This window comes from Pleurodeles waltl, chromosome 8 (genome assembly GCF_031143425.1).
Source record: "Pleurodeles waltl isolate 20211129_DDA chromosome 8, aPleWal1.hap1.20221129, whole genome shotgun sequence".
Classification (NCBI taxonomy): domain Eukaryota; kingdom Metazoa; phylum Chordata; class Amphibia; order Caudata; family Salamandridae; genus Pleurodeles; species Pleurodeles waltl.
In genome coordinates, this window is record NC_090447.1 from 696,799,189 (window position 1) to 696,824,590 (window position 25,402).

The following is a 25,402-nucleotide window of genomic DNA, read 5'->3' on the forward strand; positions in this document are numbered from 1 at the left end:
CGCCACCTCGTACTTTGGCGGCGTTTCAGGCGGCGCTCATGAAGTTCATTTGGGACCAGAGGCCCGCGCGGATTTCCCGTAACACGTTGTTCCACCCTAAAGCAGAGGGGGATCTGGTGGTGCCCTGCCTGTTAAAATACTATCAGGCGGCTCAGCTCTGTTTCCTGGTCGAGTGGAGTCGACCGCTGACCAAAAGGTATTGGTGTTTCATGGACCAGGCGGTGGCTGGCTCTCATGTTTGGAGAGAGCCTTGGTTGTGGCGCCAGCATAGAGCGTCAGGTCTCTACTCCTCCCCTCATCACGGGAGCGACTCTTGGGGTGTGGGATGCGGTGGCAGTCCGGTGCGGTTTGACGACCTTCCCTTCCCCTATGACTCCGATTTGTGCAAATCCAGAGATTACGCTCGGCTAGAGTTCTGAGGGCCTCCAGCGTTTGCATGCGAAGGGATGCAGAAGGGTGGGGTGCCTCTTTGATGAGAATGGTATTATTCCCTTTGACCGGCTCCGGGAGACCTATGGCTTAACAGAAGCGGATAGACTGTCTTACTATCAGGTTCGGCATTGCGTGCTGCAACCAGCGATCAAGGCTTTAGCCGCTAGAGCGCTTATGCCATTTGAGAAATGGCTTGTCAGGAAGAACGATGATAAGCGGTTGGAGTCGGAGCTGTACGCCCTCCTTCTCGGGGCAGTGCCCGTTGCCAAGACGTAGGGGAGGCTGCGCTGGGAGAGGGAATTGGGGAGAGAACTTTCAGAAGAGGAGTGGGAGGACATCTATTTTAGAGTGCACCACGCGGCGCACCATGTCCCGGAGGTTGAGACGGATTATAAGCTTGCTACTTCCTAGTACTATACCCCTGTGAGGATCGATGAATGGGACTCTACGGAGTCTGGGCTTTGCTGGAGGGGGTGTGGGAATCCGGGCTCGCTCATCCACTTGTTGTGGCATTGCCCGAAGCTGACAGGATACTGGAATAGTATTCTGGATGAGATTGACAGAGTGTTCTCCACAGAGATCCCCAGATTCCCGGCATACACCATGTTGGGTCTATCCAACCCTCTCACCTTTCCCCTTTGTTCTCTGCGGGGTCGGCAGATGGCCCTTGCCCTCAATGAGGCGCATCAAGTGATTCTTGGACTGTGGGGCACGGATGGGCTCCCGAGCTATACCTCCTGGCTTTATAAGCTTTGGTACATTTTGGCCATGGAGAAATTAACGTTAGTGGCTGACCAGCGAGCGGATGCATTAGCTGAGCTGTGGAAACCTTTCATTCAGATTCTATCTGCTGAATTTAACGAGCTCACATGCCCTGTCTATCTGAGGGTATTGAGGTTACTGGGAGATGACTAGAGGGGAGCTGGAAGGAGGGCCCAGAGGGTGCTGGACATGTGAGGCTTGGGCTGGGGAGGGTTCGGGCGGGCGTAGGGTGGATCTTTGCTGAGCATTGTTGTGAGGGGTCGTTATATCTTTTGTTATGATTGTTTGTGCCGTTTTTTTGTTTCTTTACTTCCAGATGGGGCTTCGGCACTTGATGGGTCCTGTGCAAGTTGGGTCTCGTTGGGTGGGAGGGAAGAGCTTACCTTAGCTGAAGCTGTATAGCCCTTTCATTGGAGCCTCGGCCTGGGGCTTGTTGATATCGGATGTGAAACGCCGCCGGCCCGAGTGGTTGTAGGCGCATGGCTGTGTAAGACGTCATTTGTATCCTAAACTACCAAGAAATAGATTTGATCCATAAAATGTTCAGGGCCTTAATAACTCTTGCACAGACAACATAACTATTGCATTACTACAAGAGACACATTTACCCCCAGGGACTTCCCCCACAATTGCATCCTCTTGGGCCCTTACACCATTGTTGTTTCTCATGCTACAGTGCATACTCTCACAGAGTCTGCACAGTCATACATAAAAGTCTTACCTTCCATCACACTGCTAGCATCGTAGATGAGGGAGGGAGATATGCTGTAGTGGCTTGAACCATGACTGGTCAATGATTGTGCTTGGTTAACATATTTGGCCTAGTGTGTATTCCCTGGGCCTCTTCCAAGAACTCTCATCCACACTGGGGCGCACAGATGCCAACATTATTATATTGGGGGTGACCTTAACATAAAAGTGGACCCCCTTTTGGACTTCACTAGCATGGCAACAGGTGGCAAGCAGCAGTTCTTTTGGGTCCTTCTGGATATTACTGACACTTATCTCTTACGTGATGCATGGCACCTGAAACATGTTGCCACTCACAGGTACACCTTTTCTTCTCAGCCCCACTATGTGTGGACATACATAGATTACTGGTTCATATTGGCAAATGCCACTCCCTGGCTGATGGATCTGAAGGATCTTTCACGCACACTGTCTGATCACTCACCGGTGGGGTTAGTCCTGGAAATACCTTTTGGGGGTGGCGGGCCTGGACAGAAATTGTGATTCCCGAGCTGCACCTTACACGACGAGGTGTTCCGCTCTAAGCCCTGGGACTCAATTGTAGAATATTCTGAGCTAAACGGAGGCACAGTTGCTCAACAGGCCACACTGAGAGATGTCTTCAAGGTATACGTATAAGTAATCTGCATCTCCAAACATGCAGGGGTGTTGACGGATATACATAACAGCATAGCCCGTATTGAATCTGAACTGAGCGACATAGACCGTCCAGTCTCTCAGCAACACTATGGGCCTAAGCTGCACTGCCCCACAACGCTACTGGAGGACTATTGAGGCCTGGCTGAATGTAAAACAGCCTATCTGGGGAAATATACAAAGGCCCATAGATATGGGGAACGTGAGCGCCCAGGCCACTCTTTAGCCAGACTACTGTGCCCACCATGTGCTGTAGGTTGTATACCTGAGCTGCAGCTCCCAGATGGGACCAGGGTGAAAGATAACCTAGGCGTCATTAATAAACTTCTCCATTACTACACACAGTTGTACACCTCATGTACCAACGGGAAGGAATCTGCCCAAGTGGACTATTTGTCCAAAGTCGCACTGATCTGAATTACTGACGCCCAGTGACCATTCCTGAGCGAGTCTGTTTCTAACGAAGAGATCACTTGTCCCACAGAGGGGACCAAGGCCTCCAGCCTGGAAGGACATACAGGGGTCTTTTACAAAATTTACAACCACATCCTTGCACTACCCAGTCTAGAAATGTACACTGAAGCTCTTGAATCAGGAACCCTTCCACCGTCTCTGCGAGAGGCGGAGATTCCTCTATTAATAAAGCCTGGTAAGGATCTGCAACACTGTACTTCATATCACCCATTGTTGTTACTCAAGTTTGACAGTAAAATTCTTGCTATGGTCCACGTCCTTGAATTTGCACTTCGTGTTCTCAGTGTTGAACAGGATCTCCCTGAGGGTTCGGGTGGTTTTAGCCCTGCTAGACGCAAAGAGGGCATTTGATTCTCTGGAATATCCCATTTTGAGTGCAACATTACATAAATTGGGTTTACTGCGCGGGTTCATAACACTCATTATGATATTATACTCTAACCATGTGGTCAGACTGCAGGTACTCCTCCCTTTCAGACTCATTCGCCATATCTAGGGGGAAGCGGCAGGGTTGTCCCTGTCGCTGCTACTCTTTTATCATAGCCATGGACGCTCTGGTCCGTCATTCACAGGAGAAACACCCACATCCTGGTCTGCATTTCGCACCTGGTTCCTTACTCCTCTCACTTTATGCACATGACATTTTTTTGTTCATACGTCATCCTACAGACAACCTGGCCCCTGTTATGTGGGAAATTTTTCAGTTTGGCGGGTTCTCTGATCTTCATATAAATTAGGCCAAGAAGAGCTATTCCCCTTCACAGACACCACCCCTGTAGTATGTGAATAATCCCTCCCTGGTGTGACGGTTCTACTAAGAATCTAGACACTGCGCTGCGATAAGGAGCAGGGGACCTACCTGAACTATGGTCAAGCCATAGATAGATTAATCACACAAATCGAACTATGGCTTTGTCTCCCTCTTTCAATGGACGGTCATACTGCTATAATTAAAATGGTCATACTCCCCCAATTTCTGTATTTTTATCAATATACACATCCCTCTTACCAACAGCTGCTTCAAAATCCTGAGCAGCCTTTTGTTACGGCTAATTTGGGCAGGCCATAAACCATGGATAAAGTGGCACACATTGGTGATTCCTTATGATAGAGGTGATTTGGGGGTATCAGATTTCCAAGTACTACCTCGCAGCACAATGCCAGTATGCATATCACTGGTAGCAAGCTGACACTCATCTCCTCTATACCAGAACCGAGAGAGATCAAACGGGGCCAACTCCACTGCAATCCATACTCCCAAAGGGTATTAAGGTAGACACCACAGACATTCAAACTCTGTTGACCACCAGCAGGGCAAGGAGAAAACTCTGCAGAATACACGAAGATGACCTGTTATACTCCTGTGTGCTACCACTGGAGAATAATCTCTGGCTCTGTATTATTCAGGAAAAAATTATTCAACGCACTCTCGCACCTCATTACTTGCACACATTTGGGTACTTTTTTCCAGATGGCCACGTACTCTCTCATGCCGACGATGCCAGTTTTTCAAACGCTACGTACATGGATCATTTTGTCCTGTGGCGGCAGCACAGCACACTGCATGCACTAGTTCCCTCTTACCCAGTGGCCCCAGCGGAATTCCCTCCCTTAACGTTGGTGATAACAGACCCTGAGATGAGGAGGTTGGCTTCCAGACTTTATCATGTATGTGTGGCTATGCTACCAACACGAGACAGGAAGATCATGGAGACCTGGGAACGCAACCTAGGTCGCTAGCTAACTGACAATGTATGATACTACTGTTCAAATAATTTACAATGGGAGGATCAGATCAGTAAAAGTGCGGTACTTCTCCAGCGTAGGGCGGGCGCTATCCTGCGTTTTTATAAAAGTTCTGTAACAAAAGCCGTATTGCCAGCTATTAAGATTTATTTGGCAAAGGCGCAGGGCGCGGCCGCCTATGGTGCCAAGGTGTGGGGGTTTTATAACAGCAATAGATTGTCTGTGGGCAAAAACAATTTTGCCAAGGCCTTACTTGCGTGCCCTCGTAGCATACCCTTGATCCCGGCTTTTCTGGATCTCAGGTTTAATCGCATTGCTGATCTGATAGCCCTGAGACCCTTACTCTTTTGGGTAAGGATCTGGACCACCCCTGAGCTCATTATATACAGGGACTCTCTTCGTGACCTCTTAAAAAGACCGAACGTGGCCTCTATCCCATGGTTCAGGCATGTGTCAAAATGTTTTTGTATTCTGGGGCTTGAAAGTTATTGGGAGAACCCGCTGAACTTAGGGAGAAATCACAAACTGTCCCTGAAAGCTGCTTATTGGTCTTATGTAAAAAACAATCTCCTCCTTTGTACATCACATTTCTTGCTTTTAAGTGGTACCCCCAATTCGAACCTTATTTAGATCTTATACCTGATGCATTGGGGAAGAGTCTGAATGTTCGTTTTGGGTGTCTACCACTCTTGTCCCTAACTGGCAGTTGGGGAACGTCCTTAACATTTCACTTATGTCCTGCCTGTTGTAATAGTATTGAATCCGTTGAACATTTTATGTTTTTTTGCCCAGCATATTCCATTCCCCGGAACAAGTGGATTTGTACAGTTTGCCGGATTTTGGGCATAAGAAAATGTTGCACTGCTTTAAGGATTCTGAAAAGTGATACTTCAACCATTTTAATTTCAGCCGTTAGCAAGTTCCTTGTGGCTGCCTGGTATATACGTATTTGTTTTCTTAAAAATGTTAAATCCTTGTAAAAAGTATGTTGTGGATATGAAGTGGGAGGGTTCACATTTTAAAGTAATTGTTGGATGATTTTTAATTTCCTCTATGTTCTTAACTATTTATGATTTTAAAATTGTTTTATGGTTGCTTTGATGGTTATGTTGACCGAATAAAGCTTGTGTTTATATATATATATACACTACTGTTCAGGGGCGGCTCCTCCGCTAGGGTGGAGGAGTATCACCCCACCCTCCCTCTTCCCAAACCCCTCACCCCCACCAGCAGCTGCCAAACTTCTGCAATACAGCAATAATAAACATAGTTTATTATTGCTGTATTGTAGAAGGGGGTGGGGCCACAGGGCTGACGAGCACAGAGAGGGAGTGCTCAGCACGTCTCAGGCCGGCCAAATATACATGCGCACTAAGCTATGTCCAACCCGGCACCGCTGTGCCAGGTTGGAGAGAGCAGTCAGACTATCCCAGTCTGCCTTGGAGCGCCCTGGCTGGGAGCTCCGACCAATCATAATGGCAGCAGCATGACAGCAGCATTCAGACTGGCTGAGAGCCTGTGCCTGCGGTGTAGGAAAGAAGAGCTGCGTGGTGGGGGCAGAGGTGGTGAATTCAGGTAAGTTTTTTTATTTTATTTGTTATATTTTCTTCACCCGCCATGCGCCGCGAGCTGCTTCTGCTACTGTTGCTAGCAGAGCAGGTTAGTTTCCCTAACCACAGGCACACAATTCTCCACTGCACATTTTTACACAGAGCATATAGCACGCAAGATGCATCAGCCAAAATTGAGTGTGTGTGTGATGGCGACAGGAATGAAGATTCCTGTCGCCAGGTATGTGACCGCCAGGCTTTTTGTGGTGGGGTGACTGCCACGGAAAGCCTGGCGGTGTGAAACCTCGTAATCCGGACAGCGGCCTGAGGCCTGCCGCCAGATTGGAGGAGGTCACTGCTGGCCGTTGCGGTGCAAGCGCCCCGGCATGCCAGGCGGAGTTGTGGAGGTTTGGCTTCAGCCAAACCTCCACAACTTGTAATACGGCGGTCTTCACCACCGGCTCTGCGGCGGTGAGACCACCACGGTGAGTCTGGCAGTCTTAAGACTGCCAGACTAGTAATGAGGGCTTGAGTTTGCACCAGACCTCCTACATCTATGACCTTCCGAAGGAGGTCTGCAGATTCACGGCCGTAGCACTGTTGGTGGGAAAACAGATTGCATTACACTGGGGCACTAGACGCAGCTCAATGGTGAACGCATGATTGAAAAGCCTAATATACTGTGACACTACTAGCGAAGTTTACACCGCACTGCAACCCCCTACAGGCCAAAAGACATTTGCCAACTATTACAGGAAAATCTGTTGTCCTTGGAGACTTCAGAACTGGACTGAGTTGCTGTGTTGTACCTGGTTGAGGATACTGAAATGCACACGCCGACTCCTCTTGCAAGGGTACCCCTATTATTGTATACTGCAATGAGACACATCGGTCCTCCCTTGGCTATATGTTCTTTATCTATGCTGTGATCAAATATTCAGTGCTTTCAGGAGACTCTTCCTGTTAATGGATGTGATAATTATTTGCCTAATAACTGCGCACTGTATGGGTTGTTTCTTTGTCTGTTTCCGTGAATAAGCAAACATATAGTAAATAAAGTTCTTTAAAAAAAAGAAAAGATGTATCAAAGCTGGTTCCTCTAGGGCAATGACCTCCAAACTTTTTAATGTAGCGCCCCTAGTTGAAAAATAAAAATCATTGCCCCCCTCAGAATTTTTCACAATTATTTTATAAAGATGGCAATGTTTAAATATGTCTAGACCTATTTAAACATTGCAGTCAAGTACTGTTACCTTTTTAAAAATGTAATAATATGATTATGCTTAAAACAAAGCCCTGTTATCTGTATAATGCTTCTTTTGGCCAGAGCCTGGCATCCCTCCCCTCCCAACCCGGGATCACTTGAGGCCCGCCCCCCAGTTTGAAGACCTCTGCTCTAGGACATCTGTTGATGACATTGGTAGAAAGCACATTAGTAAGAGAAGTTGTTGCATTTATTCAGTTTCTTGACTAAAATTACTCAAGTGCCAAATAAAATATACTTATTATTTTTTTAATCACATGCATGAATGGTACTTTATGGATTGTGAGATATACTTTGCTACCCGTAGATAGAACTTTCAATAAAAAACGGTTTACAAAAAAACCCCATGGACAACAAATTAAGCATTAGAGTGAGCTTTGAAAATATAAACTGCTTCCAGTTTATGTTCTCATTTACCTATGTCACACTGAGAGTGCGTTAAATGAAAAACACTTTTCTATTTGCATAGTGATATTTAAAAAAGGGGTAAAATCATACTTGTGCATATCTTGATATCTAGATCTCTCAGAATCTGCAGTTGGAATCGTTTCACGGGTCAAGCTTGCTGGCAGGCTAAATGTCATTGATGCTTCAGATGAGGAATATAAATTCATTATCTTTAACACAGAAAGTCTCTGCAAAGAAAACATAACAGATAAATAGTCATGGATTCATAATAATGAGCAGCAGGATGGAGAGAGAAAAGACGTTATTTGATTTTAAAGTCTGGCTGGAGCCAGAGTTAGATATTTCCTAGAGCTTATTCAATCAATAAACAAAAACACAGAAAAGGGGCAAGAATTCACTCCTCCTAAACCATTGCTTGTTGAAAGGGTCAGTCACATTTTGGATCAGTCCACTTAAAATGTATTTGGATTTGTAACTGTCAATCATGAAGTATGGAGTACTTTTGGTCATCTACGCAGGCATTTCAATTGTGCATTAGGCGTACACGTCTGCTTGTGGATGGCTGTCCTCTTTTCTCATGTATTGGATTCGATTACAATTAAAAAACTGTGAAGCGTCCATGCATTACAATGGAGGTGTATTCACCCTGCTGGGACTGGCATTCAGCTCATATTAGCAGAGACAAGTGCAGATCCTCCCATGTGGAGGTGGTCTGGAGCCCGGTGGGCAGGATGGGAGAGTAATGAGGTGGAATTTGACGTGGATATGTTAATCTCACTGGGCCCTAGAATCTGGGAATTAAAAAAGAGAAGGTAGAGCACCATGTGCACCATGGAAATGCCTGTACTACAGCTAAGTGTTCACCCGGGTCCTCATTACAAGTGGCTCACTAGCTGCACATTTAATTCTGACTGTGGGAGTTACCGTTACTGTGGGAGTGAACCTGGGGGTTGGAAAAACCATGCCATAATGAGTTGGAACCTGAGAGTACAATAAAGAAATGGAAAATTATAGTGGTTATCAAATTTACTACATTTGGGGCCAGATGTATCAAACAGTTTTGCATTTGCAAATGGTGTGAATCGCAAAATTAAATTGTTTGCGAATGCAAAAATCCCTTTCAAGATTTATGAAAGGCATTTGCAATGCAATTTCAAGGAATCGCTAAAATAGCGATTCCCTGAAATTGCGACTCCATTTAGAGAGTAGCAAATTGCAATTCTCTAAATAGGAAATCGCAAATAGGAAATTCCTAATTGCGATTTCCAAAGCACATGTATCAAGCATTTCCTAAATGCGAATTGGCCATTTAGGAAATGCAATTACCACCAAATCCAATTTGGGGGTAAGCATGTGCAATTTTTAAAAATGCATTATAAATGTATTTTTAAAAATGACATGTAGCGCACACATGCCCGCAATTATTCTTTTGGGGTGCATCAAAGGGGGCCTTAGGCCCCCAGCACCCTAGGGTTTGCATTACCTAATTTGCGAATTCCTAACTGGAATTCGCAAACTAGGTAATACAAAACCATTCGCCCCTATGGGCCGAGTCCCATTCACTAATTGCGATTCAGTAAAAGCGATTGCGAATTTTAAGAAATCGCTATTACCGACTTGCAATTTTCATACATCCCATTTTGCATTTCTTAAATAGCGATTTCTTAAAATTCGCTATTTAAGAAATGCAAACCGGGAGCTTGATACATCTGGCCCTTGATACTCAAAATAAGGATTCAATCTAGGCTACGTATACACCCAGAGAGATGGCTGCTTTGAGCAGCTAGAGTTACTGGCAGAAACTGTCTGGGCCCACTGAGTTAACATATTACTCATCATCCCAAACGGCCAAGTATCTACCTTCACCTGGCTTACTGGAACTGACAAGCAATTTGACTGTAATCATCAACCTTTTCCCTCTTGCATCATTCCCTAAGATGTACTTGTTCTGCTAAGATGATTGTGTTTTTCGATGTTTAGAGGGTAGTGGTTCAACTTAAGATGAGATTCAGTGCACCAAGGGTGGAAGAGAAGCAACAGAGAAAGTAGAGAGAATCAACCAAAGACTAACCAACAGCAAAGTGGAGGAGGTGCCTACAACCAATTTTACGTTTTAAAGGAACCTCTACAGTAGTCTAACTTTGTGTTGCTTTGACCCTGGTGTTGTGAACCCCATAAATTCCAGAGTTGTTCTATTGTCAACTGTCACAGCATATAGATCACTAGGTGAAGCCAAGAGGGGACAGCAGGGACTCTGGTTGAGGCTTGGAGTGGCTAAACCGAGTTTGGGGATCAACAGGTGAACCTAAGAATGAGCACACAGAGCTCAGGAAGCTGGATAATCCCGACGAGCCGACTGGAAGGCTCTCAATTCGCAGTGGATCCTGACACTTGAGCTACACATACTCCACCAACCTCCTGGACAACTCTAAGCAAAATCGGACTCAAACATCTAGTCACCAGTCCCACACACACCGCAGAAAACACAAGGGACCCCATCTTTACAGCCAGAGATAAAATCAGGTTCTCCAACACAACAGAGCTCACATGGACCAACCACCACCTGGTAGACTGCACCATAATCCGCAGACCAGAGCCGTCCACCACACCCCCTACCTTTCTCTCTTTGCAGATGGGATAAAGTCACAGAAACCCAATGGATCACCGTTCTCCAGTCCAGCAAACCTATCCTTTCCGGCAAATTTGAACTAGACGCTGGCAATCTATCCGAATGGGTCCTCAACAGCATGCAAGGAACTCCACTTCCAGAAGAACCAGCAAGCCCGCAAGGTAGTTCACTCTCGAACTACGCACACTTAGGAGAGAATGCAAACAGCAAAAAAGACGGTGGCGCAGTAGCAGGGAACTCGCAGTCCGCACCTCCTTCAAAGATGCTCTGAACAAGTGTCATCTCTGTCTCAGAGAAGAAAAAAAAAAAGATAGCCCTTCTCAGCCAAACTGAGGAAAACACCAACCGCCCGAAGGAACTCTCCAAGGTTGTCAAAGAGTTCTCCTGCTCAGCAGCCACCAAAAACCCATCCAACCCACTCAGACCCTCTGCGGCTCACTAGCTGACTACTTCCACGACAAAGTCACAGCCATCTACAGAAACTTTCACCCCCAACCCACCAGCATCAAACACCAACTGACTATCTGGTGACCCCCCAGCTACCTGATCACCAACTGGAAACCATTATCCACCCAGGTAACAGCAGCCCTCATGACTTCAACCCACGCTGGATCACCCACGACCCATGCCCACACTGCAGCTTCAACTTGGGCCAGAAGGAAATGAGCAGCATCCTCTCTCCCATCCTCAACACCTCCATCAGGACTGCCACCATCCCCGAAGCATGGAAGCAAGCAGAGGTCAAGCCACTCCTGAAGAAACTGTCCTCCGACCCCAGTAATCTAAAAAATTACTGCCCATATATCAGATCCCTCCTTGACCACAGAGAGAAGGCAGTCTTGATCCTCCTAGACCTCTCTGCCCCTTCGACACCATCTCCCTCTACACCCTCACCTTCAGATTCCACAACATTGAGGTCTGAAGCAACGCCCTCAAATGGATCCACACCTTCCTCGCAGGCCACACTCAGAGAGTGCACCTCCCACCTTTCACATCAGAAAGTAACAGCAATGTATGTTGCGTCCCCAGGGGTCATCTCTCAGCTCCACCCTTTTCAACATCTACGTGAAACGTTGGCCGAGATTGTTTGTTCCCATGGACTCAACATCGTCTCATGCACCGCCGACACCCAACTCATACTCTCCCTCTCAGAAGACCATGCCACTCCCAGAGACAACTTCAGCAACACCATAGCACATGTCGCTGAATGGATAAAATTCAGCTGTTTGAAACTGAGCATGAACAACACAGAGGTGATCATCTTTGGATGCAATCCCTCCCCTTGGGACCACCCCTGGTGGCCCTCAACGATCGGACAGCCCCTGACCCTGAATGACCATGCACACAATCTCTGCATCATCATCGATAGCAAACTCATCTTCAAACGAAAGATAAACATAGTGGCCTTCCTCCAGCTTCCACAACCTCTGCATGCTATGGAAGATGTTCAAATGGATCCTCAATCGAAACCAGGAAGATGGTCACCCAAGCCATCATCGCCAGCAGACTAGACTACGGAAACACCCTCTGCATTGGACTCACCACCCAGCTCCACCACCACCTCCAGACCATCCAGAACACAGCAGCGAGACTCGTCCTGGACCTCCCCAGGCAGACCCATATCTCATCATCTCAGAGGTCTTTACTGGCTCCCTGTGCACAAGAGGTGCAAATTCAAGGTTCTCACCATCGTATACAAAGCCCTCCACAACATCAGACCCAAACTCATCAATCACAGACTATTCTTGTTGGCGCTCATTATACTAATGAGGCTGCTGGATTTGGGTGGCAGCACCACCAGGTTGTGGGGAACTGAGTCCAATTCCAAACCGTGTGACAATTACCAGCCTAACCCTTCCAGCCAGCTAGCAGTACCTCACCAGCACCTAAAAGTAGCAGTGACTTGTGGCAGCTGTGCGCATGACATTATGATTTCTCAGGGAAATCGTGGTGTAACAGATCTCATCCTTTCCTCTCAGTTACATTTGTCTCACACATGTAAAGACAAACAGAAGTACAAATGCATTTTAGATAAAATGGCATGTACTGCAATGATTAGGATAATAAAACATAATAATGGCAATGCAGTGACAAAGAAAGTGAAACATAAGAAAAGTCAACCGTAGTGCCAGAATGTTAAGTATTGGAATTCCTACCTATGTCAATAAAACACTACTAGAGCACAGCAGCGTTAGCCCTAATACGCCCTTACGGATCCCCAGGAAGACACCAACCCCCATACCTAGATATGATAGTAGCAAAGAGGGCTGTTGGTCTACTAAGGGTCCTCTCTCATGTAGGTGGTGAAGACGTCAAGTCTCAGCAGACAGCTGCAATGAAGCAACTACATGCAGTGGCAAATTTCTGGATGGAACTCTCCCTCTAACGTATAGGGGGCATAATGATGTTTTATAATAAGTGTTAGAGGGAAATCTGTTAATAAAATAAGACATATCAATTTGACGCAGAAATATAGGTTTAATCGATTTTCAGCTGGGAACAATAGGCAGTCACAACATAGAGGCCATGACTGATGTTCAAAGTTCTAGTTCACAAGCAGTGGTATTTATACTGTAAAATCCACAAAAAACTATGCTGACAAGTTCAGCATTGATGTAAGCAAGAACAAGCAGTACAGATAAGATAATAGGGGCGAGGTACCTCTTGACAAGAGCACATGCACGATTATTGGTCACCTCATGGGCGGGTAAGTAACATTGACGTCATTCTGCATCTCTGTCTTTTCTGCACAACAAGTGATTATATGTTACATGATGCTCATCGTAGCCCTGCCTTGTGCAAATGCTTATCTGACCCTTACACAGTTCCCCTCTCCAAGATATGAATGACTTGTGTTTTTTAGGACCCTTGTGCTAAGGCAGGATACACCCTTTTGTTCCACCGTGTTCGTGCTAAGTGAAGATTTTGAAAGCGACAGTTGGTGCAGCTTTAAAGAAAAACTCTCATTCTAATGTGGCTTGGGCCTCTTGTGTGTTTCAGCACAGCCAACTAAACAATGCAGCATGTGTATAAGTTTCCTAAGTAATAAGTGTTTGTTTGTCCTAAATATGACCTGCATTTTCTATTGAACCCACAGTCTGTCTTTTTTTTTTAGCATGTCATGTATTAAGCCTTTCACTACTTACATTAGTTTACAACTATCCCTAGCCTAAAAACTTTGTATTGGGATTTGGGAACTTATGTTTGTATGTATGTGATGTATGTGATGTGTTCCTATTCTTCCTACATCATAAGACAGCTGGTGCTCTGAGAAAACTGCCCTAATGTTTGAACATGCATGTTTCCCGTGAAGTGGCACAGACTGTGGTGCTCCACTTTGTACTGACAACAATACCAGGTACAGTCTTGAACAAAGCACAGAACCAGAATGTCAGACTAAAAGGAGTGAAAATTGTTTCTAGACTAAGAGTGCGTGAGGTAAAAGAAATAAAACATCACCGCAGAATTAAGCTTCTGCTTGGAAAATAAAATGAATAAAACTGAATAAAAATAAATTGCTACTGAGCTAAAGAGCACAAACTGCCTGCATATGGCTAAAATAACATGCCCATTAAAAGCCGCTAAAATAACCTCATGACAGACTCCCTTCCACCAGGTAACTCAGTTGAACAACTCTCGCCCTTGCTCAAGTCCCGAGAATTTTCCCCAGAGCAGGGTGCTCCTTCTCTTACCTCGCTGCCATGATATGGAATGACCTCCTGTCCCACCTGCACACCTCGCACACCCTACTTGACTTCAGGAAAAAGCTCAAGACATGGCTCTTTGAGAGGTAGCCACTGATTCGCAGTAACAACCCTCAGTACCTGGATAACCCCCCGGGGTGATAAGCCACGCTTTACAAATCTAATGAATGATTGATTGATTGATTAGGTAGGGTAGTGTGCTGCTGCTCCATGCATGCCACCTAAGCAACCTTACTGCCTGACTTGTGCTTGTTCCTAGGACCTACGCTGCTGCACTCCAAACATTTAACGAGCTTGCCCCCTTATCCTAAAAATACTTCATCTGTCCTGTGCAGGTTCACTGATGTAAATGTAACCTTTCTTACTTAATATATGCATTCTGCTATTTGCCCCGTAAGTGCTCCCCTCTATTATACATATAGCGCTTGCCCTGTGTGTTTCCCCTCTGGCCTATGCTTGCACCTCTGCCTTGTGATCGTGCACTGTAACCCATGCATATTGGTGATCCATTTTCATGCTTCCATCCTCCTGCCAGGGGTATGCATGCTGCCCCCTTCCCCACTTCAGTGTAGTGTACCCTTGCCCTTTGCTTAGTATCCTTCTACAAAGGGGACCATAAGCCTGTTCCTTATCCACTAATGGGGCAGCATATTGCTAGGTTGCAGAGGCCCATTGCATTCCACATAAATTATCGATTCACAGCTTTCCCATAGGCCATTTGTAATGTTGGTCCCATGAACAGCAAGATGTCACTATGTCACTACTCAGCTATAATATTTCTGGGTTACGAGCAAAGCTAGAGTATAGAGAATGGATTAATTTATTAAATGTCAACCTTTTTCGCTGCACACGCCAATTGTTGGGCTTTGAAAACTGTAGGAAAATGGTTTTTAAGCTCTTGACTTCTTTGGAACCCCCTCATCATTACTGGAATCGTTATTGGAATCTGATGACCCGCACTCAGTCATTACTGGAAGCTCAGGACCCCGGCCTAAGCAGTTTTGACAATTTGAACCACAGAACAATACACAAAAATGCAGACACAAGCATTCATCAAACCAATTCACAAAACTATGATATATTTTATTTAATTAACAAATATAAAAAAATCAAAACTTTTATTTTTGGAGCTTTTCTAAATTCAATTGAGGCCACCTTATTATTCTCTTTAATGCATTTACACTGCTCTCACGAATCAATCTAAGGATACCAACTTAATTTTTAGACTTCAATTTCAAATTCTTTCACATCTACACAACGTTTTAAAATGTAAAATTTTAAATGTTACTTCTTTACTTATATGCCCTTTATTAATCTGTTAATATTATTTAATTGTCTAAGCAGTCGCATCATGAAGTCAGCTCTCAATGATGGACTCATTAGAGGAGACCATAAGGGCATTTAGGTATGACCCCACTTCTGCCCAGCAAGGGGCAACTAATAATAATAAACTCAAGATATTGCTGATCTGCGGACATTTGAACATCTGTCCAAACAGCAGTTTCCAAAGTAAAGAAAGGTTTGAGGATGCATCTTGGAATGTGCTGGGAATATCTATAAATCTGTATAATGACACAAAATGGGGGAAATGGTGACCAACCAGTATTGTCAACCCCCCGTCGCACTGTGAATGGTTGCACAGCTTCCAATACACCTGCACGCATGTCTTCCTCCACTAATAGAAATTCTAGTGTTATCAAAAACATAATTAATCTTGATGCATGGTTTATTATAATAGATATGAGAATTAGAAAGCGCATTGAACGTGACCACAATCTCTTAGCTGGAGTTTCTAGTTTCCAATTTGAACTCAAAAAGACCTGAAGACGATCTGGGCCCCAAGGGGAGCAACTTAAGATTCAAGCAAAAATTGAAAAATACTTGGGAGAATACCGTAAGTGTGCAAAAAAAACCAACACAAGAAAACAATCTTTCTAACTATTGGAATATAAGGAACAGCATATTCCAAGAACTGGGCAGGCTTTGCGACAGAGGTACAGTTCCCAGGGTTTCAAGTGATTGCTTGCGCTTACCCCCAGAATAGGAAATAGACCAAAACACCAGCTCGAGCAGCAAACCTACTGCTAGCTTAAGAAGTAAAACCAGCAAGCCGAAGCTGGAGTGGTTCGATTCGGAATGACTGTTTCAAAAGAAGCAGCTTTCTTGGGGGCTCAGGTGCAGGCATTCTTCAGAAAAGGGCAATGATTACTTAAGAGCCCTCAGAGAGCAACATAAGCAGACAATCAAAATAAAAAGGCTCAGTTGAAAGACTTGGAAGAAGACTTCTGCAACAAGCCTCCGACAAGAAAAACCCAATTAAGTTCTAGAATGTTATTCGGTGGGGCTGTGAGGGCCCTAAAATGAATCTTCAAACTGGGATTAAAAGCACAACCTAGGTAAATCAATTAACCTCAAAGTGTCAACAAACAGCCCTAGACCTAATAGTAAGGGAGCATAGTGAGGTTCGCCTCTTTAACAGTGTCAGCCTAACACAAACGCTGCGTGACTTCCCTGGTCTGGTCGCCACTCCTAAAACTTCTGATGATCTGCCTCGCTCCTTTTGCACCAACTATCCAGAATATATACAGAAAGAAATGTATAGGCCGATTCTACCCTGAAATTGAGAAAAGCTCCCCGTCTGCCTTCTAACATACTTAGGAATGAACTATCAACCTAGACTCTTGTGTTAATGACGGGATTCAATGCCACTTGGCTACATCAGAAAACTCCTGCATCATGGCAAAAGTCCATTATAGTCCCAATCCACAAAAAAAGGCCGACGCAGTGATCCAGCAAATTACAGACCAATCTGTCTATTAGACACTGCTTGTAAAATTTACAGGAAAATATTGTAATATCGCCTGAGGATTGAGCCAAGGACAACAAGATCCTGCCCAAATGTCAAGCTGGTTTCCAGAAGGGCGGGGGGAGAACTGATCATGCCATGAGGCTCTAGCTTGTGTGTATCAAATACATCTCAACTACGAAGTTCCGCCTACATATGGTCTCCATAGGCCTAAAATGAGCAATTAACTCCGCTGACAGACCTTACTATGGGCATCTCTAAAGAAGCAGGGGCCCCAGAGAAATGACTATCTGCTATTCAGAGCCTTTATCAAATGAGCATAAGAAGGGTTCACTATGATGAGCCTGGTGAGAGAACCCCTGAAATAAAAATTAACTATGGTGTGAGCCAAAACTGTGTACTGTCGCCCTTGCTTTTTAACCTTTTTATTGATGATATTAGCAAATACTCACAGATTGTTGATTTTAATGTCCAGACTATAGGAGGTGTCAAACTACTAATACTACTTTTCACTGATGATGCAGTTATTTTGCCACAGACAGAACAATCAGTGCATCAACTACTCTTGAGCGTCGAGAAATTATGTGCCAACAAAATTGATCAATACTGCTAAAACTAACTATGGCTCTGAAAACTAGAAGAAGATCAGAGCACCTTTTTTAGTCTGTAGAGTAAACCTTAAGAGAAGCAAATATTTTGATTACCTGGGCATACTATTTAATGAAAACCTATCATAGCTGTCCCAGGTTACCAAGAGTGAAATCGAAATGAACCATGACACCTATGTCATTCTACATTTTACCAACAAGATTGGAGGGAGGTCCCCTGAGCCAATAACTTAGTGTTTATAACACCAAAGTCAAGTCAACTGCTTTCTAAGAAGCAGAATTATATGGGTATAAGCCTTGTTCCAGGCTGAAAGTGACAGAGATTTTTTTTTATGGCAGTTGTTACATCTAGGCCCTGAACACCAATGGTGACACTCAATGCTTAGATGGGTCTTCCTGGGATAGAATCCTTAGCTTTCATCAATCCTGTTTTACACTGCATTTGACTGTGGACTAACAAGAGGGTAACCAACGACAGAACGGCTCTATCAGATTCCAATTGTATAACAGGCTCTACAACTCTGCCATGGTTGGACCATAATGACCACCACCTAAAAAATATAGGCTGTCTCGATTTTTGGTCTAACCCTAGCCTATTGTCTCAGCACAGTGTAAAAAACGTCAAGAGATAATACCTGGAATACACCACAGTGAAAAGGCACAGAAGGGAGGCAAATTACCTAAGGTGTACTTCGATCTCAAGCTGTCATTTATTTACCAACCATATTTAGGAACTCTGGTTCCAGTGGAGAGGCAAGCTTTGTACTTGAAATTTCGACTGGGTATCCTAACAATGTTGGTGTACCTCAGCAACTGGACCAACAGCCCAAACTACTCAGGCCCATGCATATGCATGCTAAGTGGCCAAGAGACTCTTCTACATTTTATGCTTTTATTTGCTCAAACGTTGAAGATAAGAAGGTAGCTTTTACCTTAGAAGATCAGAAGATGCAGCGAGGCTCTGTGTCTGCCTTTGTACTGATAAAGGCCTCCCACCTAGGAGGGTCGCCCCATACATGAGTGGGGCATGAAAACTGACTCGAGCAACCCGACCTTTTTAATTGCTAAGAATTTAATGATCTTGGTGGCGTCACTGGCATTAATTGCAATTTACATGCTTTGCAGTCCAGTCTGCACTTTCACATATCTGAATTGCTTAATTTTAGGTACAGGAATTGTTTAAATCGATCTGTATTCTTAATTGTGAAGTTTGTAAGACGTTAGCAATGTTACATATAGTAACTGAAATTACACATTACGGTTTTAACTCCACTTTGGCATTTTTTGCTTTGATCTACATTTTCAAATTTTCTGGTCATTGTCTTTTTCTATTCGTACGTCCTTAGGGCTGAAACAACTAATTACTGACTGAATGAGTAGTATCCCTCTGCTGTCACGACTGTGCTCATATATTCATTTACGGTTTATTCAGATTAATTTCGGTGAAAAGAGATCATGTCATTTGAGGTTCTGAAGTGTAAAAATCGCACATATAATTGACCGTTGTGCATCAGATTGCTTTGTAAGCCCATTGCTTCAGTAACTTGTCACAAAATTATTGCAAAGTTTTGGATCCATTGTACTTTCAAACAGCCATTTCACTTTAGTGAATTCTTGTTAAAAGTAAAACTAATTTCCTCTTTTGTACTTAAAGTAAAATGGTAAATCTTTGTGAGGTGCACTAAAATGGTGTGTTCTCTCAAGGAGCACTAAGTCTGCTGCCCAGAAAACTAAAGGCCTAATTTAGATCCTGGTGGATGGACTACTTCAAATGTGAGGGATAGCCCGTCTGCCACAGTACGATCTTCATGGGCTAAAATGGGGTTGTAATACAGCGGACGGGATATCAGTCACGTTTGTGATGGAGTATTCCCCTCCGCCAGAACCTAAATCAGGCCCAAGATTCTTTCCTGCTTGAAAAGTCATTTGTTGAAACAAGGATTATGTGCATGCATTGGTAGCCCCAACATTAGATGTATTAATGTCATACACATTGCAGTTTGTAGTAGGCGCAGCTACAGGTTTCGACATGCAACAATGTTTAATAGTGGGCTTCCATTTAGGTATGTATGTATTAATCTAATGGAGGCGTCATTTCACACTGATACATAAACAAGTATATTTTTTTCTACGAGGACTAAAGTTTGCATCAGCATTGAGTTTGCTTTCATTGCTGACTGCAATGCAGATGATCTCAATTTAAAATATTTATTTTAAGATATCAAATGTAAGAGGAAGGTGTAGGAGAACCTAAACATCAATTTAGTGGTATACAAAACATTGACCAAAGAGTACCATGGAGGATTATAGGGCACTATGACCATTCAAATCAGCAAATGTTGCCTTTAAACGTTTCCGTCCATGCAAGGCAGAAGAGAGGAGATGTGGCCTCGGGGCTAGAGATGCTAACCTCTGAACATGGGGAACCATGTTAAAATACATGCTTACACTCAATGACATGTAATTTTGGGCAAATCAGTTAATCTCCATGTGCCCAAAAAGATCAACGTGTAACGTAAACTGGTTCTCTTGACAGTCACTCTAATGTCCTTGGGCCAAGATTGCACTATAAAAAATGAAAAACAAAATAGAAAAACCCACTATAAAATTAAAGACTGTATCATTAAATAAGTCACACAAATATGCTTCCTGAGTCAAATCTTAGAACCACCATGCATGGCTGCAAATATTCCCCATTAAAAAGCTTTTTTGAAGTAGCACAGGGAATAATTTGCAACGAAGAATCAATTAAATGCTAGAACCACAGTCTTAGACGAAATATAGAGCAGTGAACAGAGAGCCATCGTACAACTGTGGACACCTGGTGCTGTTTGTTCCCTGTGTGAACTGGGAAGTAAGATTTATTTTTCAGTTCAAAATGTTTTTATTGAGTAACAGATAGAACACTGCATGGAGAAATAAATATAATGATGTAGGACAAATAACCATATAACATTGTATAATAATACAAAGTAATCTCCTGCCTATGTAAAATATTATATGAATCCATATTTGTATATATCTAGAAAAGAAGAAGGTAAATAAAAGGGAGAGAAGTAGAAAGAAGGAACATAGCACATACTGATTGCTACCTGTAGGAGGCTGTCCTGGCGTATAGTGGGTACCTTGTGGTACTTACACCATGTGCCAGGTCCAGTTATCCCTTATTAGTAGAATAGAGGTGTTTCTAGCAGCTTACGCTGATAGAAGGTAGCTATGGCAAAGCTTAGGCTGAACTAGGAGACATGCAAAGCTCCTACTATACCACTTATATCTTACAGCACAATATCATAAGAAAACACAATACACAGAGTTACTAAAAATAAAGGTACTTTATTTTTATGACAATATGCCACAAGTATTTCAGTGAGTACCCTCAGTAAGAAGGTAAGTAATATACACAAGTTATATGTACACAAACCCAAAACAGGTAAGTAAGAGTAAGAAAAGTAATGCAAACAGTGTAGAATTACAATAGGATGCAATAGGTGAACATAGGTTTAGGGGCAACACAAACCATATACTCCAAAAGTGGAATGTGAATCACGAATGGACCCCAGACCTAAGGGAGCTTGTAGAGGGTCGCTGGGACTGTAAGAAAACAGTCAGAGTGTCCAAGATACCCCACCCCAAGACCCTGAAAAGTAGGAGTAAAGTACACCTACTACCTCAAAAAGACACAATAGTCGTGATAGGGGGATTCTGCAACAACCACAAACACCAGCAAAGCACTGAAGACGGATTCTTGGACCTGAGGACCTGCAAGGCAAGAGGACCAAGTCCAAGAGTTGCAATAGTGTCCGGGGGGGGGGAGGAGCCCAGGAAACCCCAGATGAAGGTGCAAGGAAGCTGCCTCCAGATGGAAGAAGCTTAGGATTATGCAACAACGTAGAGAGCTAGGAACTTCTCCTTTGGATGGAAGATGTCCCGCAGCGTGCTGAAGGTTGCAGAAGTGTTCTCACGCAGAAATACCGCAAACAAGCCTTGCTAGCTGCAAGGGTCGCTGTAAAGGTTTTTGGGTGCTGCTGGGGACCATGAAGGACCAGGATGTCGCCCCTTGGAGGAGGAGATAGAGGGGGTGCTCAGTAACTCAGAGAGCCCCCACAGAAGCAGGCAGCACCCGCAGAAGTACCGGAGCAGGCACTTAGAAGATTTATGAACCGGAGCTGGCTCAGAGTCACAAAGGAGGGTCCCACAACGTCGGAGTCCAACTCAGAAGGTTGAGCACTGCAGGGTGGAGTGCTGGGGACCCAGGCTAGGCTGTGCACAAAGGAATCCTTGGAGAAGTGCACAGAAGCCGGAGCAGCTGCAAATCACGCAGTACACAAGTTTGCAGTCTAGCGTTGGGAGGCAAGGACTTACCTCCACCAAACTTGGACTGAAGGATCACTGGACTGTGGGAGTCACTTGGATAGAGTTCCTGTGTTCCAGGGACCACGCTCGTCAGGATGAGAGGGGACCCAGAGGACAAGTGATGCAGTCTTTTGGTGCCTGCGTTAGCAGGGGGAAGATTCCGTCGACCCACTGGAGATTTCTTCTTGGCTTCCAGTGCAGGGTGAAGGCAGACAGCCCCCAGAGCATACACCACCAGGAAACAGTCGAGAAATCCGGCAGGATGAGGCGCTACAATGTTGCTGGTAGTCGTCTTGCTACTTTGTTGCAGTTTTGCAGGTGTCCTAGAGCAGTCAGCGGTCGATACTTAGCAGAAGTCGAAGACGGAAGTGCAGAGGAACTCTGGTGATCTCTTGCAGTCGCTATCTGAAGAATTCCCCAGAGGAGAGACCCTAAATAGCCAGAAAAGGAGGTTTGGCTACCAAGAAAGGAGGATTGGCTACCAAGAGAGGTAAGAGCCTATCAGAGGAGGTCTCTGACATCACCTGCTGGCACTTGCCACTCAGAGCAGTCCAGTGTGCCCCCAACACCTCTGTTTCCAAGATGGCAGAGGTCTGAGACACACTGGAGGATCTCTGGGCACCTCCCCTGGAAGGTACTGGTCAGGGGAGTGGTCACTCCCCTTTCCTTTGTCCAGTTTCGCGCCACAGCAGGGCTGGGGGATCCCTGAACCGGTGTAGACTGGCTTATGCAGAGATGGGTGGGCACCATCTGTGCCCATCAAAGCATTTCCAGAGGCTGGGGGTGGCTACTCCTCCCCAGCCCTTCATGCCTATTTCCAAAGGGAGAGGGTGTAACACCCTCTCTCAGAGGAAATCCTTTGTTCTGCCTTCCTGGGCCAGGGCTGTCTGGACCCCAGGAGGGCAGTCTGAGGGGTTGGCAGAAGCAGCAGCTGCAGTGGAAACCCCGGAAAGGCAGTTTTCGCAGTACCCGGGTTCTGTGCTAGAGACCTGGGGGATCATGGAATTGTCACCCCAATACCAGAGTGGTATTGGGGTGACAATTCCATGATCTTAGACATGTTACATGGCCATGTTCGGCGTTACCATTGTGACGCTATACATAGGTAGTGACCTATGTATAGTGCACGCTTGTAATGGTGGCCCTGCACTCACAAAGTTCTGGGACTTTGCCCTGAACGATGTGGGGGTACCTTGGCTAGTGCCAGGGTGCCCACACACTAAGTAACTTGGCACCCAACCTTCACCAGTTGAAGGTTAGACATGTAGGTGACTTATAAGTTACTTATGTGCAGTGAAAAATGGCTGTGAAATAACATGGACGTTATTTCACTCAGGCTGCAGTGGCAGTCCTGTGTAAGAATTGTCTGAGCTCCCTACGGGAGGCAAAATAAATGCTGCAGCCCATAGGGATCTCCTGGAACCCCAATACCCTGGGTACCTAAGTAAAATATACGAGGGAATAATATGGGTGTACCAGTGTGCCAATGTGAATTGGTAAATGTAGTCACTAGCCTGCAGTGACAAATTTAAAAAGCAGAGAGAGCATAAACCCTGAGGTTCTGGTTAGCAGAGCCTCAGTGATACAGTTAGGCACCACACAGGGAACACATACAGGGCACATACTATGAGCACTGGGGTCCTGCCTAGCAGGATCCCAGTGACACAGGGGCTAAAACATACATACATACAGTGAAAATGGGGGTAACATGCCAGGCAAGATGGTACTTTCCTACACTACCGGAGTAATTATTTAAAATAAAATACATAAAAACTTTAAGCCAGATATTTTTTAACTGTTTTGCAGTCGCAAACTCAACGATTCGGAGTTTGAAACCTCAACAAAATTGATTCCAGTGTACAAAACCCATTTAAAGAGCTGGTAAAGTATTACGACTCCTAAAATAGGATTGCGACTGGTTACCGAATTGCAATTCAGAAGTGTTGTGGGTGTCCCTTCCAAACTGTGACTCGCCATTAGGTGTATCTATTGATCATGGTTGGAATTTCAGTTGCAAACCATTAAAAAGTTACTGACTCCCAACTTGAGGTGGGAACTTATTTGTAAAAGGGAGGGAGTGCCTTTCAGACTCCTTCTCCTTTGAGGTGAATGGGGGTAAGTTTCAGGGGGAGTAGTCAGAGGTCAAGGGGACCAATGCTAACTCTCACTGAAAAGACCACCATCTCTTTGATTAGGCCAGGTGGAGTGAGCTTCAATTTGTGATCTGCCTAATGAATATTCAGTGAGGTCGGACAATGACCCACTCCAAATCAGAATTTCGTGGACCAACCTATGACTACATAGGTCAGTTTGCAAAATCAGATACTGTTGCAAAAATACCAGTCGCAAATTGCTACAACATTTTGCAACCAGTATCTTGACACAGCCAGCCCATTATATCTAGTGAAATATTGATGTTATATCCATAACTCCAAAACTGCAGCATGTTTTATAAACATTATTTATTTACTCCGGTTAAGATGAGTGCACATAGGGAGCTTTAAAATGTTACTACCTCATTACCCTTGTGCCTCATGGGAGCACCAACAATTAAAATGCTTATTCCCAGGCCCAAAACCTGGGCGTCCTAAATAAATAAACTCTCTTACTGATATATACTCACAGAGACAAAATTGGCTAAGAAGCAGCAATATGATGTGTTTAGCACTATTATGACCCCTAGCTCTAACTCCTACCATTTCTCTCTTCCTCTTGAGGCACCAAAGATAAAAGTATTGTTGAGGGAATAGACATCTGGCTGTTGTTTGAGTAAGTTCAGATACTTTCAGGGGATGGACAGTTTCAGTTTTCTACTCCCAAGAGATTCTCCTGGACCTACTATCTCTCTTAAAACTATTATTGGCTTTGTAACCAGTGTCGGTGCACAAAATGTTTCTTCCATTAGTGGCTTGAACCACTTCCGACACTGGTGCCGCCCATTGCAACGTGGACACCGGCAAATGTGTTCAGTACTAAAGATACACCCACCTGTAAGCAGTGACTACTTGAAAACATTGTGAGTAGTGAGGCGCAAGTGCTTGCCTTGAATAGGATTGTGTGAGTGAGTGATGCAGACAAGTTCTACTGTTTTAGGTGGGTTATTGGAGAATAACAATCAGCAAGGAAGTCATACTACCTATAACAGAGAGACAAGACACTTCAGTTTGTAGTATGCAAATGGTTAATAAAATACAAAATAGATACCATGGACTCTGGGGCCTCTTTTTGTTTATTTTGGCCAAGGTATATGGAAAGATAGTCACCCGGGGCCTTTTTTGTT

The 25,402-nt window shown here is 44.5% G+C and overlaps 1 protein-coding gene across 1 annotated transcript in view; it reads right to left on the reverse strand.

Annotated features, from left to right (window-relative positions):
* C8HXorf58 (chromosome 8 CXorf58 homolog) overlaps window positions 1-25,402 on the reverse strand; it is a 626,664-nt gene that overhangs the window by 559,183 nt on the left and 42,079 nt on the right. The window contains exon 2 of the mRNA XM_069204823.1: window positions 8,113-8,249. Within this exon, the coding sequence (XP_069060924.1) occupies window positions 8,113-8,249 (137 nt within the window). The remainder of the gene's footprint in view (window positions 1-8,112; window positions 8,250-25,402) is intronic.